Below are 15,945 nucleotides of genomic sequence, written 5' to 3'. Positions count from 1 at the left end.
TTACATTTTTTTCTGTCACTGTCCTACAGTGTCAACAAGGAAATGGAGCTGCTTTTTGAAAAGCATAGAGGAGAAATTTATCTCCTATTTGTGAAAACAATATTGCATCATCGCTTTATTTGATCCAGTTTGAGCCCCAACAGGATGATGCTATGATTAGCATTAGCATGCTAATGCTTGCTTAACTGTTTAAGGCTGAATTCTAAAAAAAAGAAATATTGTCATAGTGGAATCAAAACAAAATCAAAAACTCTGTCTGACATTACAGCATTTATTATACAGGATGGGTTTTTTTTTAATACAAAATACCTAACAATGTAATGGAATCTCCCTTTTGTTCTCTCTGAAATTGAAGACCGTCTGCTCAGTTTTCAAATACATATGGACTTTCTATACATTTATAAAATCAGATTTATTCACAATTCTTTTTTTAAAAATTCTTTGCCATTGTTTTAAGTACACTTACAAACAAAAACAACATAACGTAACTTTTTTTGGTGTACTGCATTTTAGTTGAGATTGATCACACACTAAAAACAAAGTATACACTTGAACTGTTTTTGACAACTGATTCAAAGTGGCATCCAATCACTGCAATACTTACAAGTGAGAGTTGGTGAGAAGGCAAGGTCTTCTTTTCAGATACTTAGAAAAAAAAAAACATCCACCCCAAACAAACAAAAGTGATGGAAGACACATTAAGACACAAAACTCTTATACCGTAAATTCTCCCTTAAATTCATGAAGGCCACCAAATTTTTAACATTTATTATTATCATATATATTTATAATTTATATATTAATGTTTTTAAGCACAGAATTCAAGAGGAAACACTATGTTATCGCATTAAGATAACTGTCTACTATGGATGTGGAAGCACTACTCACTTATTGGGGGTGTGTGGGGGTCCTTCGACCAAATGGCGTTGCCCCCTCAAGTGGGGGTGCCTCCTTCTCAGTTAGAAAGCAGCAACTGTCCTCCTGGGAGGTCTCTTAAAACAGAGAAGGGATGGGGGCGGGGGGAACTCGACCACTTGGAGGGGCTGGAGGGTGGCCTTATTCCAGTTAAGGCCAGGGGTCAAAATATGTCTGGGCATCCCTCCCAGACGCCGCGGTCCTTTGCTTCCCAGTAGCCTCCCTTGTAGATGTGGACCTGCTCACCCGTAATGCCGTCCTGGCAGGACTCAAACCAAAGGGCCTTGTAGTTGTCGTGGGGTCCACCTAGGAGGAACAAATTATGATTTTAATAAGAATGCAAAAACCTGGATGGAGACGGAGGAAAGCACAGGTTGAGGCTACTACTTGCTTTTTAGTGACGGATCAGTAAGAGAATCCTCATCGACAGCTTTTGAAAGAAGAATCACATCGTAGAATTTTTGCAAAAAAAAAGTTTTAGCACGAACAAAAAAAACACATTCTAACCTTCTTCCGATTGGCCGGAGGAGCGCTGGCTGAGGGCCTCCCGCTCACGCTCCCGTCGGGCAATGCGCTGCTTCTCCTCAAGACGCTGCTTCTCGGCATTGGCCTCATCCCAGCGGCCGTCCTCCATTAGGCGCTGGTCAGGTCGGCGCCGACTGTCGGTGGGCGCTATGGGCTCCTCCGGCTCGTTCAGTGTGAGCGCCAGGTCAGTGAAGTAGTACATGGTCTCCGCGCCGTCACTGGGGACCACCAAGACACCAACGGTGACCCCATAATAGTATGGACTGAGGTTCCCCAGGTTAAAGTAGTTGGCACTTCTGAATTTTGGTAGCCTCTATGTGTGCATTTTTAAAAAATATATACTGTGTTGTCTGAAAATTACCATCAAATTTAATAGCAACAAAGTGATGCAATTTGAGTTTAATGACAATCCTAACAGGGTGCTAATCTATTTTTAAAAAATGTGTACAAAACATTAAAAACTGCTCCAAGAGATGACAATGAGCGAAATGAAGACACACTTACGGTAAAGGATTCCTCCTCCACACCTCTCGAGCTTTCAGGGTCTGGTAGACGGTCTTCTGCTTGCCCTCTGAGCCGTTGTCGCCGCCTCCTCCTCGGCTGCTTTGCATCACCCGAGAGAACTCCATCTTCTCGTCCCATGTACCCGAGAGCACATAGTGGGCCTTGCCTGTCTTGTCCATGACCACGCCTGTCACCTGTGTGGACAGAGGATTTAAGGGTCACCGTTCTCCAGATTAAAAATAAAATAAAATTACGCTAGGATTTACTCACTTTTCTGGCGACGTCTCTGGAAAAGTAACTATAAGGTGCAAATTTCAAATGGCAACGGTCTTCTGTGGTATGGTTCACGACGTCGATCTCTCCCGACTAGACAGGAGGTAGAAATAGGAAAATGTTACTTGCTAATTCGTACATTATGATGTTAAACACATCCCAAATTGGTTGTATAATTACTGTGATCTCTCATGTCAGTTATTTATGCTAACTGCTGTCTTGCATAATAGAAATAAAACAAAATACTCAAAATAATCTCAACTCAAGTACAGTCGCTCATGTGCTCCGGTAAGTACACGTGCACAAGGTAAAACTGTCACATAATTAATGCAATGCTCCTCCCACCACCATCTTACACGACAGAAATACTTGAAATAATAAACAGCCAATTATGCATATGTGACGACATAGACAGATTATACTTGAAATGCAAACTTAATGTGATCATTCTTTCTGCCAATTGATGATAACTGCCACCCCGCACAATAGAATTAAACAGACTCAAAATAATCCTCACAGTCCACTACACTCACCAATGCAAGGACAATGCACCGCAACGACATGTAATATAATTTAATGTGATCGGTCTTCCCACCAGTTATTAATGAAAAGCACCAACTTGCATAAAACAGTAGTATTTACCTGATCGATCCAGAGTTTCCCGACGATTATGTTGTGCACTGTGGTGGTGACTTTCTTCCACGTGTAGTGATTGTTGCTCTTCTCAAAGATGGCATGGATTGTGCCTGCGGGAACCATAGCACACAGAAAATAAACCACAGTTTTTATTTACTGTGTGAACTACAGTGGAGCCTCTGTTAGAGTCTGCCCAAGTGATTTTCAGTTAACTTAAAAATTTACACCAATTTTTTTTTTCTTTTTAGCATGTATTATTGCGTTATTAATACACTGCATGAATCCAACTGTGTTCTTAATGCCATATTAGGAAAAAAACATCCTTGGATTGACATAGTTTTTTGGGGGAAAATGTATTGGTTAGCATCCCTTTTGGCTAGCCCTCGTGTAATTCTAACCAAGGTTCCACTGGAAGTCATATTATGAAACGTACCTAATGGCATGATGGAGAGGTATTTGCCCCTGAATTTGCTGGCGACTGTAATTTCCTGCCTCAGAGTCCAGCCTCGGTCGGAGATCACATGATGGGCTGCAGCCGGTGGGTGGTGACTGACCTGTGGGAAGGGGTGCCATCTTATCCAGTGTTTCCCTAAAAGTCGCAAATCTTGGCAGGAAAATCGAAACACCCACCTGCTCGCAGAGGGAGCGGTAGCCGCTCTCTCTCCGACGGTCCAGCTCATACGTTTCGCCCAGCAAGGGATTGAAGGGCTTGCCTGTGCGGTGGACAGTGGTGGAGTAGGAAGACACGGAGAAGGCGGCGACGTAGCACATTTGCTCCAGTGAGCTGTGGCACTTGGCGGCCTTGTCCAGTAGCTCGTGATACTCCAGATCTTCTGACAGCCGCTGCAGCATGGAGATAGGCTCGTTGAAGTTGACCTGGGGGGGACAGAGGGAGAGAATGGTTGAGTGTTATATAGGATTTCAATGGAGGTGCAACTCAAGCTCAACTTCTCACCCCATGCTTGAATAGTTGCAAAACAAATGTTCAGGGAAGTGGGGGTACAAAATGGTGCCGGGAATGGTGCTCGTATACACATGGGGCCCTATTGAAACGGCCCCTAATTTGGCAACCAGTCAAATCTGAAACACTCACAGGCATGGGGATCTTAGAAAGCTCCTTTCCGATGCAGTTCTTCATGATGCTCCACAGGTTGAGAGAATAGTTGGGTTTGTCCGGGATGCGTTTACGCCTCTTCTTCAGGGGACCCAGTTCCTGTGAGGGTGACTCCTGGTTCATTGTGAGAGGTTCCTCATTGAGCTGAAATTCAGAGTAAACGTTTTATGTGTTGATGATGTGACAATTGAAGAGTACCAATAATGCAACTAAACCAACCTGGAACAAATTGCAATGTAGCTTATAGTATAGACATGAAAATACTACTTGTTATTTCCAATGTACATGTGTCTTATTTTTAGGGCAAATCCTGTCGCAAAAAACAGTTTGTTGCACAATTTGTACAAAAATTGGAACAGAAAAAAAACAGAAAAGATGGAAATCAATGCATCATTCATTAACTGAGGATTGCGGATTGTGGTCACACCTTTCGGTGGGTGAATTTTTTTTCAGGACAATTTGTTCGAATCCAATTCATTTCATTGTTTATTTTGGCTTTTCTATGAGTATGATTTATTTTTATTCAAGTGTTATTGTCATGTGACATCACTACAGAAGGGTAACAACCAAAAGCGCAACGATTATCATCAAACTGAAACTGGACCATAGAGCAATGTAGGTTAGCATAACAATGACAGAGGCATCTAACCCGACTAGCTTCCACTCGCGCTCAGAGTTTCTGCACACCTTCGCTTATGTTTATCGTCATTTCAACTAGTTTAGTGTTTATAATTAGAACGGTCCGCCGAGTAAAAACTTCTCCACACGGACGTTCCTTCACCTCATGACGACAGCGTTTCTTTCACCTTATGTATCAATGTCGGCTTGTTTATGTTTATCATGTATACCCGTATAAGTAATTTCCTTACCACTGAAAGACTCTATACCCAACCCAAATAACTATTATTCTCTCCTTGCGTAATATCACTTGATCAAGCCTTTTCTAACATTCCACGCAACTAAACAAAAAAAAAAAAAAGTATGCATCTGGACAATATTCAAGGCTGCAATATAGCAATTGGATAGAAGGGTAAGGTTGTATAGTTTTTACATAGATTTGACCCCGGAACAGATTCATTCAATTGCTGCCATTGCCACTTACCGACTGATCATCAGAGCACATTTCGCTGTTGAAACCGCTTGCATTACTGCTCGACCTCCTGGGTAGAGACGTCAATGCTACAGTTAAAAAAAACTGACTTCTGTACGGGCAAAAGACTTCATTGTACATGTACTAACTTATGGAAGTGAGGATCTGCAGGAACAGTGATAAACTCAGGCGCCTCCTCCATGGCGTCAAAGAACTCATTCTCGTCGTCCTCGTCGCTGGCCTCTCCTTTAACAGCTCCAACGGATCCTACATATTCATAGTATGTTAATCGTGTACTTGATTTGATTTGCGTCAGTTAGTCACCTTTACTGTCAGGGCTGGTGGCGTTGGCCTGGGCGGCTCCCCTGAACGCTCGCTCCAGGTGGTTGTGCTGCTTGGCCAGCTGCTCCAAAGTCTCCTCCAGCCTGACGCGCTGCTCCCGCTCGGCCTGCAGGGCCTTCTGCCATCGCTTGCTATGGGCCTGAGCCAGAGCCAGGAAGTCTCGGCAAGCCTGAGATGCAGAAAACAGCATGGAGGACCAGAAAGAAAAAAATAAATAGCAATAATTCATTTTACTATGTTTATTGTATTTACTATACTACTATGTTATGTTTATTAAGCATTCAGTGTTTATTTAAGAGCAAATAACCACATTAATTTAAGATGTAAGTAAATGGTTTAACACAGGAAGTGAACCAAATGTATTAGTGATTGCTATGAAACAGAAAAGGGGTTGGATTAAATACAGTAAGCGCCTACTCCTTTTCGGACAAAACCATTACTTTGCACTGTACAGGAAGTCACTTTGTGAATATTTTGTGTCATTACAGCGGTTGACACAACAGCAAATGTATAGGTTTCGCAAACAAGAATAAAGTCCTAATTTTACAAGAATTAACAACAAAGAATAACAATGTTAAAAGGATGCGCCACTTACGTTTATCATGGCGTTGGAGGTGATGCGAAACAGCGTAGCCCTTTCGGTCACCTGACGAATCTTATCCCCCGCCTCGCCCGTTAGACGCAAACTATCCAGTTCCGATAAAGACCTAGCACAGAAAAAGAAAGGCACATTTTCATAATACGGTATAATATAAAGAAAACAGGTTAAAAAACAATGATTAAGGCCTAACCTCTGCAGAGCGGAGCCGTGCTTTGAGATGAGGTCATTACATGTGGTCAGATCCTCCACCTTGCTTCCTAAGGTTCTTAGCGTGGACTGGATTTCAGAGTTCTGCGATCCGCCGCCTTGTCCGGGAGCCGCAGGCGGGGATGAGGGGGAAGGGTCATCACCCGAGTCATCTGGTTACACAATGTCAGTGAGAAGACAAAAGAGAGAACATCAACACCTTGCAAGTTTCCGCTTGTGATCTATTGTTTTTACAACATCTATTTTGTTTTTACAAAAGAAAATAAAAAGTGAAAAGTGGATTCCTAGAAAAAAAAATGCTTCAAAAGTTGCATTAATGATTGCTTTTAAACTTGACAATTTTAACATCCCTAAAATTTCATCTGATTGTTATTTTTTTAAACAATTAATGAGTTCAAAATATTAAAGTTTGACAGTTAGGATGACAGAGTGAAAACACACACACAGTATTTAAGGGCTGTCAAATTGCGATTTGCAACTGATTAATCACCATTAGCAACGATGCCTGACACTATGCCAATATCCTAAACAAATTAGTTATATGAGGAAAATGCTGTTTAGGGCTCAACGTTTCTATTTACTGTCAAGAGACAAAACAATACACAAGATTGGATCTACAAGAACAAGACAATATTTTAACATTTTAGTGTTTAATAAATAGTGCTTTATTTATTACTTTTTTGTGCCATGTGGACCCATTAGGAAAACCGGCATGCACCAATTGGGTAGCTTTATATTTTGGTTTTGTTGTAAGCGAACACTTGCTGTATGTTCTATTTTTAAAGAGCATTTTAACTTTGGTTTTAGTATAACTTTTGCTTGTTGTTGGTCACTGCAAACTGGAGCGTGTTCATAATCTGCTCCACTGGTGGTGTACTCTCTTGGTAACTGCTTTTTCCAAAATACTGATATCAACTATTTGCCAGAGCAGCGCATTTATGCGTAATTTGTGCTCTGACATCACCTCACTTCTAGCTATACACGGCAAAGTGCTGAAAGCAATGCACAGACTGAGCTACACCCCATCTCTTTGAGACTGTGATATCACATGCAACACAGTATTAGAAGAAAAAAATAGGCTTTTTTTATGGTCACCTGATTCCGCCTGAATGCGGACCGCTTTGGCTTTAGCCAGCTCGAGCGCTGTGATCCAACGCTGGCGCTCCACCTCGCAGCTGGCTTTCAGGTGATACGTCTGTGCCCCGCCAATGGAGATGACAAAATTGCATGCATCGTCCACAGTGATGGTCGCTGTAGCCAAGTTGATGGTGCCGCGGCACGTGTGGCCCATTTCCGCCTGAGTCCTTTATCATTAAAAAGAGAGAAAATGATTAATTTGTGTCATAGAAAAATGATAAATGATTTATAGGAATGTTAATACCTGTAGTAAGACAACAAGCCATTGCTTAAGACAAACCACCTCCGTTGGTAACCCTTAATGTAGTTTGTCCATTTAAACACCCATCCCTTATATGTGTCTCCAGCAGGGGTTGGAGTGGGTGTCTTTGGGGTGGGATCGGACATCACAATCCCCAAAACCCAGAGACGAATACACAGAACCTTTGAAGTCAACACAGGGACATTTTAAAATGATGATTCACTGCTGTGTGAGTCCAATAGTGGCTGTGTGTGTCGCGTAACAGGTCAAAGTTCAACCAAGCTAGCTGATTTCAAAGAACTTTGACAGCTAAATCTAGCAAAGAACCAATAGTTTTCGTTTTGAGAGAAATGTGTTAAAATGTGCTTCTACTGACATATTTTGTTACCTTGACGTGTAGTAAAAGTTCACCCGGTGAAGTCACTGCTAATTTTGACACCCATACGCTCAATGCAAGATGGCTACTTATTAGCTCACAGTGGTGCTACAGTCAACAGCGGCTCGGTGAAAAAGCCGGAAAAAATACAGAAAAAAAGACGTCCGAAAAAAACAGCAACGGTGGTTATAAACAGATAAATCACCGCCGAATGTAATAAACATCTCTCAACCCGCGTGCAGATAACGTTCCACGGGCTAGCTGCTCGTATCTATAAGCTAGCTAGGCTACTTCTAACTAGCCTAATGGTAGCAGCTAGCTGTGGGTGTAACACGAATTGTGTCTCGTGTAGAAACAACTAACCTGCGCAAGCGCGGAACACCTTAGCTGGCTTAGCTGCTGCGATGTGGCCCGTCTAGAAACAACCGCCTCCAACTGGTAATATAATCAAATCGATGACGAAGCGACGACATTAAATAAACACTGGGAGGTTATTTAGACAGCAGTCATGTTTAACTGTCATGCTACTTAGCCATGGTATTATTGTCCAATGTGTGATGTTTATTTGCTTATTGATTGATTGAATTGAACTCAACTTATAGCATATAAACTGCACAAACAACTTCTAAAATCAATTTCAGAAGCTTTTCGTGAAATATGTGCTGGTAAAAACACCAGAATATAAAAATAAGCAGCACATCCGACTCAGAAGATGGAATATTTGAACAGTCATGTTTGTATATGTCTTAACTTTTTTCTTCAGAAGAAGAAAAGGAGGAAAATTGTGAATTAAAAAAGTATGACTCGAGTATATTTGACAATGACAAAAGCGCGACTCCGGTGGGACTCGAACCCACAACCTTTGAATTGCCACATTCTAGATCTAGAAGTCCAATGCGCTATCCATTGCGCCACGGAGCCACCTGTTGGACGTCTGTGCCATAACTTATAAAACTCAACTACTACTTTCGCTTTTGCTCAACATTCATGAAACGCTGGCATATGAAGCGTTGGAGGATTACGTCAATTCAACAGAGTGCTCAAACGCCTCTCAAATTACCGGCCCTATCAAAACCAGAAAATTGTCATGGCATTTTAAAAAGAAACCAGGGCAGAACGTGAAAAAGAACATGTTTTTGAAAACCAGTACGTTTGGTCTGAGAAGTTTAAAGTTTAAATTATTTGTCACCAAACTTTCTCTATGAAGAACAATGACCTCTAGCGGCTGGATGTGGCCGCACGATGTGCATCGTGGGATATGTAGTTTTTAAACTCATTGTCGTTAAATGCATGGCGCAAAAAGCTACTGTTTATATTGTCACGTGACAATATTGACTACCAAAAACGTCTTGTCGTTTGAGTATTCATAAATTCAAAATAATATTACTTAGCTTCAGTGTTACATTACGGCTGCTTAATTGTCGTGGTGTAGAAGAAGTAAGCGTCCAAGAACGAATATGATTGGTTTGCGATAGTCACGTGATAGCAGCTAACGCTATAGCTAAGCATCTCTTGGCTTTCCGTTAATGGAAAGGCGAGCTAGCTTAAGTGCCTGCGAATATGTCAGCGCATAATTGCTGACATTTAGGCCCCAAAATACACTAACTGTAAAGGTCCTGTAAGCGTTTTTAAGTGCTTTTATTCGACGTGGACTGGGGATTTGGATTACTGCTGGATTATTTTATTATTGGCCTCCTCACGTTGTTGCTAATTAAATCACCGGAAAACAACAACAACAAGGTAAGGCTCATTACAATTGCTATTATTGAGATTATTTATTGTTTATTACACGCATGCGCACTTTTCCATCACCGAGAAGGTAATAAAGGTTGTATTATTCCTCTTGCCAACACCAGCAGAACAAAAGGAATGTTCCACATAGGCCCAAATTCCACTACAGATTGTGTGGGGATTATTTAAAAGGGCTCTATTGTGCTTCCACCCAATATTATTATTATTATCAACATTATAACGTTTATTGCCAATACGTATGACAGAAACATTACAATATAGGAATTTTAGATATTTATTTCAAAATATAAATAAACTAATAAGTTATAAAGAAATTAAAAAATGAATTAACAATATGAAGACAATATTTTTTTTAAAAGCAAATTTGCATATGCACAATTTAGGGCTCTAACCAAGTCCTAGCATCCAAGCATATCATAGCAAGCCCCAGATAGCTACAGCTGTAAGGTGCATCGGGATGACATCATCACAATCTGTTTGGAGACTACAGTCAAGTCACAATGTTTGTCCACTAATTGGTATTAGGAGATACTGTGAGACCATGCACATTTTCTCCTGAGTAGCAGTGAGCTAATAATAATAAACCCTGAATAGATGCCAACTCCTCTCTGCAGCTAAATAGTATGCAAAAGTATGTCGTATATATGTAAAGGCCCCAGGCCATGAAATGAAGATATACTGTGAGACCATGCAAATCCAGATGGCACCTGAGTAAACAAAGTTAAGTGTGACTGTATACAAATAGCCTATGTATGAAGGTTTCATTCTATTCTTTTCCAGGAACAATATGTCTTTCCGGCGAGGTGTGGTCAGGCAGAGCAAGTTCCGCCACGTCTTCGCTCAGGCATGGAAAGCCGAGCACTGCATCGACGACGTCCGTGTGTCCCGTGTCACGTGGGACAGCCCGCTATGCGCCGTCAACCCTAAATTCATTGCAGTCATTGTGGAAGCGGGAGGAGGCGGGGCTTTCCTCGTCGTCCCCATCGGCAAGGTCCAGTTAGCGTCTTATTTGATGCAATTTTTTTGGACATGATTGACATTCTTTTATCCCAAAAACAGAGCGGCAGGATCGATCAGTCCTGTCCAATGGTGTGTGGACACGCCGCCCCCGTTTTGGACATCCAGTGGTCTCCGCATGATGATAATATCATAGCAAGTGCCTCGGAGGATTGCACTGTAAAGGTCTGTTTATGTTTTTCTTAACTGTAGTTATCATAGCTGGTTAGCATTGCACTTTAGCATCTTCACGGAAGTCCTCTGAAGATCCTCTCGGTCTATCAGAAACCAGCAATTTACATGATTTGTGATCCAGGTGTGGCAGATCCCCGACGGGGGACTGGTGGCACCCATGACCGAGGCTATCGTCACCCTCGAGGGGCACAGTAAAAGGGTGGGAATCTTGGCATGGCACCCCACCGCCTTCAATATCCTCTTAACTGCAGGTAATACCATATTTGTTAAATGTAAATAAAACAGGAAGTCTGAAAACCCTAACAAAAATTGGAGTAAAAAATACTGAAAAATACATCTCTAATGTGTGTTAGCTTCTTTTTACCAATTTTAAGAATGAGGGCCCTTTTTGGAAAATTTTTAGTAAAAAAAAATATTTGAAATAAATATCCTGTCCTGTCATTTATGTTTTTCAAAAAAAAAAACAGTAAAACTGGGCATCTTTTAGTCATGCTTGAAAATGGTGATTAATCATAATTAATTCATTTTAAACCCACATTTCCAAAAAACGGTCTGTTTGAGTTTATTCCACCCACAGAAACCAGGGTCCGGGTATGCCCACTCCACTGTGATTGGTCCCATTCAGCTTGTACAGCTTATACCAGGGGTGGGCAAACTACGGCCCGGGGGCCACATCCGGCCCGCCAAGTGTTTAAATATGGGCCGCACGTTCTTTCCAAACTTAACATACAACCTGACATCATGGCTTTAGCCAACCTTTTGATGGTTTAGGTAGTTTTTTTTTTAATCAATTTGTATATTTGATGTGATCTGCTGTTTACAAAGTGCTCCTGAAAAAAGGACACAAGCACATATACATAGCAGGTTGCATGACACTTACAGATACAATCATTCCAGGTGGACTGTTAGAATTATATGCGTAAAATATATAGTCTGGCTCCCTGTCAATTTTGTTATATCAATGCGGCCCGCGAGTCAAAAAGTTTGCCCACCCCTGGCTTATACCCTGGCATGCCCATATAAGGAAGTGTTCGGAGCCAACCCAAACTTATTTCAGGGCTCATTTTCCAAATGCGCAAACGTCATTATCTGAAACTTTGGCATCTTTTAACACGAGTATACAACTTTCTATAGTAATACAAGAGTAATACAACTTTCTAACAACATGTATAGGTCTAATCTCTTAATCTGTTTTCTTAACTCCCTAAAGGCTGTGACAACGTGATTCTGGTATGGAACGTGGGCACAGGGGAGTTGGTGTACCAGCTGCCCGATGCCCACCCGGACCTGATCTACAGCGTGAGCTGGAACAAGAACGGGAGCGCCGTGTGCACCGTGTGCAAAGACAAGGCCTTACGTGTTATCGACCCTCGCAGGGGGACCGTCCTTAAAGTAATGAAGTCACAAGGGAGAGTCTATCATACTGTATTATGATTATTATTACTGTATATAATGATAATAATTCATATTGTTTATTCTAAGGTGAAAGAGAAGGTCCATGACGGCACCAGACCCATGAGAGCCGTGTTCCTCTCTGATGGAAAGATCTTGACGACGGGATTCAGCCGTATGAGTGAGAGACAGCTAGCTCTATGGGATACGGTAATTAGCATGACATTTATTTAGACTTCTATATTTTTTTCCCATCAGAAGTAGTCTGATTCTAAAATGCTGAATATAACCATGACGATACTAAAAATGCATCAATGCTAAAAGTGAAATACAAAGATGGTAAATGTGACCAGTTCTAAAACATTGCTTAATGCTAAAGATGGAAATGACCTTTGACATGTTTTTCCTGACAATTTCATCGCGTGTGTGAAAGTGTCCAATCTCACCTTTTTAGTTTTGTGTTTTTTTTTCCCAGAAAGATCTCTCAGAGCCGATGGCTGTACAAGAAATGGATACTAGCAACGGCGTACTTTTACCATTTTATGATCCAGACACCAATATGGTTTATCTGTTGGGAAAGGTTCGTTATTGTTACCTTCCTAAAATTTCTTCATTCAGACTTGAGAGTTGGCAGTTTTATGCTTGTCCTTCAGGGTGACTGCACCATCCGCTACTTTGAGGTGACCGAAGAATCGCCCTACGTTCATTTCCTCAGTCTGTACAGCAGTAAGGAGCCCCAGAGGGGGGCAGGCTACCTCAGTAAGAGAGGGGTGGACGTCAATAAGTGTGAAATTGCAAGGTAGGATTAGTGTGTGTGTGTTTTTTTGGGGTGTGTGAATGTTTTTTGAACACTTGTTGATGTTCTACACAGGTTCTACAAATTACACGAAAGGAAGGTTGAACCCATTTCCATGACTGTTCCAAGAAAGGTAATGAAATACTGTAGTGATACAGTAAACCTCGGATATATCGGATTCAATTGTTCCCACTGGTTTTGTCCGATATAAGCGAAATCCGTTATATGAGTATACCGGAAAATGTCCGTTTTACGCATATATCGGATTTATATCCGGTATATGCGTGAATCGGATTTTATCCGTTATAAAAAGGCACTTCCTTGACTATGTTTCCAATGTACCTGGACGCGCAGGCAACGCTGCAAATGACGTCGTATAGCGGCCTGTCACGATTCGGCGAATCGGAGCGCCACGATGCGGCCATCCGATATATGCGAGGGAAATTTAATGGAAATGCATTGGAATGGGACTGGAGATTTTGTCCGAAATAGGCGAAATCCGTTATAAAAAATCCGATATATGCAATGAATTTTTATTGGAAATGCATTACAGAAAAATCGGTTCTTTTTTATCTGTCCGTTGTGAGCGAATTTCCGATATATCCGAGTCCGATATATCCGAGGTTTACTGTACTGTAAAAATTATAGTGCGACAGGTATTTTCCTCCCATGTATTCGCATCTGGGATATCTGAGTGGAGAAACTCGGAATTTTGTGACTCTTGCCAGGTCCACTGTTATACAGCGACTGGCATCCCAAAAAGGAACAGGTCCAATTATTTGTTATTTCCATTTTGCTGAACCCTGACAAAAAAGGCCATTTGTGGGCCTGACTACAATTAAAAATACAATTAAACAAAAAGAAAAATGGAAAAAAATTGGAAAAATTCAAAATTAGTTCAAAAACGACAGTATCAAAAATTGCATCCCAAAAGGAACGAAGTCTGTGTATAAAGAGTATTTAGTTATTTGTAGCTGCTAATGTGATACCCTGCTACTTGCAGTCCGATCTCTTCCAAGGAGACCTTTACCCTGACACAGCCGGCTTAGAACCGGCGCTCCTGGCAGACGAGTGGATATCCGGTCAGGATGCGCCCCCGATCTTGGTGTCCCTAAGTGGAGGCTATGCGGCGCCACCCTCCAAGCATAGAGACACCATCAGGAGCAAGCCCAAGCTCATCTCACAGGACTCTGGCAGCGGGGCGGCGCCCACTCCAACCGCCACGAATCCCGCCAAGGAAGTTGAGGAGGAGGAGCCACGTCTCGCCTCCAGAGAGACATCTGGGAACATGGACAGATCTAAGAGAGAGGTCAGTATATACTGTATGTGTTAAGAATTTAGAAAAAAATATTTTTTTTTACATTAAAAACAAAGAAAAAAGTTGCATGTTTATGAAAAAAATATATTACCTTAAATATCTGAAAATAGAAAAGTTACATAAAAACATTGAAATTTCACAAGATCAAAAGTTATAACAGGAAAGAAAACACTGTAAAAAAGCTGTTAATGCTTACATCAACAATAATTTTAGAGATAGGAGAACCAAGAAAAAAAATTTTACACACAAAAAAGTCATTTTCAGAGAGTCAAAGTTGTAATTTTAGAAATACAATCATCCCTTGCTACTTCACAGTTCATTATTTTTAAATTAATCAATAAATGATTGCTGTTTTGCGGTTGACTGTGGCCTCTTATTAGTCAAAAATATATAGAAATACAAGTTATGTAATATTCTGGTCACTAGGTGTCAGTAATGTTGCACTTAAATTACATTACCTAGTCAAGTTTGTATTTTACCACACAAAATTTCATTTTTTTTTTATTTAGCAAAAATCTTTTAAAATGATTTAAAACCTTGTAAAAGATAGCATAAAATGTTTATTTGTTTATGTTTCCCAGGATGATGTGTTTGGTGAACTGCTGTCAGAGATGAAGGCCCTTCGTGCTGTTGTTCTTGCTCAAAGTCAGAGGATTGAACTTCTGGAGCGCCAGCTAGCTCGCATTGAGGATGGCGACGTATAAAACTGTTATTACTATTATTATTATTAATGTTATTATTGTTAGGATTCTTTTATAGATTCCTTTATGGGTTAAAATGTAGACAAAGGTACCAAATTACTGTAGCACAGAGTGGCACATCATCTACGAATAGATGATCTTTTCACCATTAGGGCTATTTAATCAGGTAGAACGCTGCTATGATCTGTGGTGATGTCCCAGACCTCAACTTTTTTTTAATTGTAGTGTGTGGATTGGGAAGAATTTGTATGTGTTTTTTTGTGAGCCGCATTCCTCCATTGAAAAGATATTTTTTAGCATTAAATATGTGACATCTTTTAAAGACAAGTAGCAACATGTTTGTTTTATTATGTGAAATACTCAATGAAATGTGATTTTGTTATTTGTTTTTTTTTTTAGACGGATGAAATTGTCACTAACATTCCACTTCAACACGCACTGATCTTTCGATGTGGTTGTAGCGACTGTTCAACGACTAATAAATGCTCCTTTGTATTCCTTCAGTAAACTGTTTTTTCATTCTTTTTTCATGCTTTTTCATTCATTTTTTACCACTTATCGTCACAAGGGTCGTAGATGTGCTGGAGCCTATCCCAGCTGTTTTCAGACGAGAGGCGGGGTACACCCTGGACTGGTCGCCAGCCAATCACAGGGCACGTATAGACAAACAACCATTCACACTCACATTCATACCTATGGACAATTTGGAGTCGCTAATTAACCTAGCAGGTTTTTGGAATGTGGGAGGAAACCGGAGAGAACATGCAAACTCCACACAGAGATGGCCATGGGTGGAATTGAACCCTGTTCTCCTCCTTTTTCCAACATTATATT

At 40.9% G+C, this 15,945-nt stretch overlaps 2 protein-coding genes and 1 non-coding gene across 4 annotated transcripts; 1 reads left to right on the top strand and 2 right to left on the bottom strand.

Moving 5' to 3' along the window:
* Positions 1–257: 257 nt before the first annotated feature.
* osbp (oxysterol binding protein) lies at positions 258–8,322 on the bottom strand. 2 transcript variants are annotated; one of them, XM_058067749.1, is made up of 17 exons: positions 7,974–8,322; positions 7,589–7,767; positions 7,303–7,511; positions 6,191–6,359; positions 5,995–6,106; positions 5,382–5,568; positions 5,207–5,324; positions 5,070–5,127; positions 3,947–4,111; positions 3,484–3,729; positions 3,287–3,407; positions 2,860–2,963; positions 2,215–2,310; positions 1,945–2,138; positions 1,423–1,658; positions 1,307–1,345; positions 258–1,221 (listed from the first exon to the last, which is right to left on the bottom strand). In XM_058067749.1, exons 2-17 carry the CDS (start codon positions 7,729–7,731, stop codon positions 1,079–1,081), a joined length of 2,340 nt encoding a protein of 779 aa, XP_057923732.1. In that variant the 5' UTR covers positions 7,732–7,767; positions 7,974–8,322; the 3' UTR covers positions 258–1,078. The 2 variants fall into 2 exon arrangements, with proteins under 2 accessions (XP_057923732.1, XP_057923733.1); XM_058067750.1 differs by lacking the exon at positions 1,307–1,345 and having other exon boundaries at positions 7,974–8,321.
* Positions 8,323–8,793: 471 nt separating this feature from the next.
* Positions 8,794–8,882, bottom strand: trnar-ucu (transfer RNA arginine (anticodon UCU)). The gene is given in 2 exon segments: positions 8,794–8,829; positions 8,846–8,882. It is a non-coding gene; the product is annotated as a tRNA-Arg (tRNA).
* Positions 8,883–9,395: 513 nt separating this feature from the next.
* coro1b (coronin, actin binding protein, 1B) lies at positions 9,396–15,608 on the top strand. Its single transcript, XM_058068815.1, has 11 exons — positions 9,396–9,701; positions 10,494–10,704; positions 10,773–10,895; positions 11,026–11,155; positions 12,115–12,296; positions 12,387–12,506; positions 12,772–12,876; positions 12,950–13,095; positions 13,168–13,225; positions 14,096–14,401; positions 14,992–15,608. The coding sequence occupies exons 2-11, from the start codon at positions 10,501–10,503 to the stop codon at positions 15,112–15,114; spliced, it is 1,497 nt and encodes a 498-aa protein (XP_057924798.1). The 5' UTR covers positions 9,396–9,701; positions 10,494–10,500; the 3' UTR covers positions 15,115–15,608.
* Positions 15,609–15,945: the final 337 nt, after the last annotated feature.

The sequence above is a fragment of the Doryrhamphus excisus genome, chromosome 3 (assembly GCF_030265055.1).
Source record: "Doryrhamphus excisus isolate RoL2022-K1 chromosome 3, RoL_Dexc_1.0, whole genome shotgun sequence".
Taxonomy (NCBI): Eukaryota; Metazoa; Chordata; class Actinopteri; order Syngnathiformes; family Syngnathidae; genus Doryrhamphus; species Doryrhamphus excisus.
Note: the sequence above shows the minus strand (reverse complement) of the source record. Positions and strands in the feature narration are given on the sequence as shown.

Excerpts from the sequence above, each read along its gene's own strand:
- osbp (XM_058067749.1), bottom strand. The coding sequence starts at position 7,731 with ATGTCCGATCCCACCCCAAAGACACCCACTCCAACCCCTGCTGGAGAC. Across the intron at positions 5,128-5,206 it reads GCAGATCCTCACTTCCATAA|GAGGTCGAGCAGTAATGCAA; the intron begins GTTAGTACATGT and ends GTCTCTACCCAG. Across the intron at positions 2,311-2,859 it reads GGAAACTCTGGATCGATCAG|TCGGGAGAGATCGACGTCGT; the intron begins GTAAATACTACT and ends CCTCCTGTCTAG.
- coro1b (XM_058068815.1), top strand. The coding sequence starts at position 10,501 with ATGTCTTTCCGGCGAGGTGTGGTCAGGCAGAGCAAGTTCCGCCACGTC. Across the intron at positions 10,705-10,772 it reads TCGTCGTCCCCATCGGCAAG|AGCGGCAGGATCGATCAGTC; the intron begins GTCCAGTTAGCG and ends TCCCAAAAACAG. Across the intron at positions 10,896-11,025 it reads CGGAGGATTGCACTGTAAAG|GTGTGGCAGATCCCCGACGG; the intron begins GTCTGTTTATGT and ends TTTGTGATCCAG.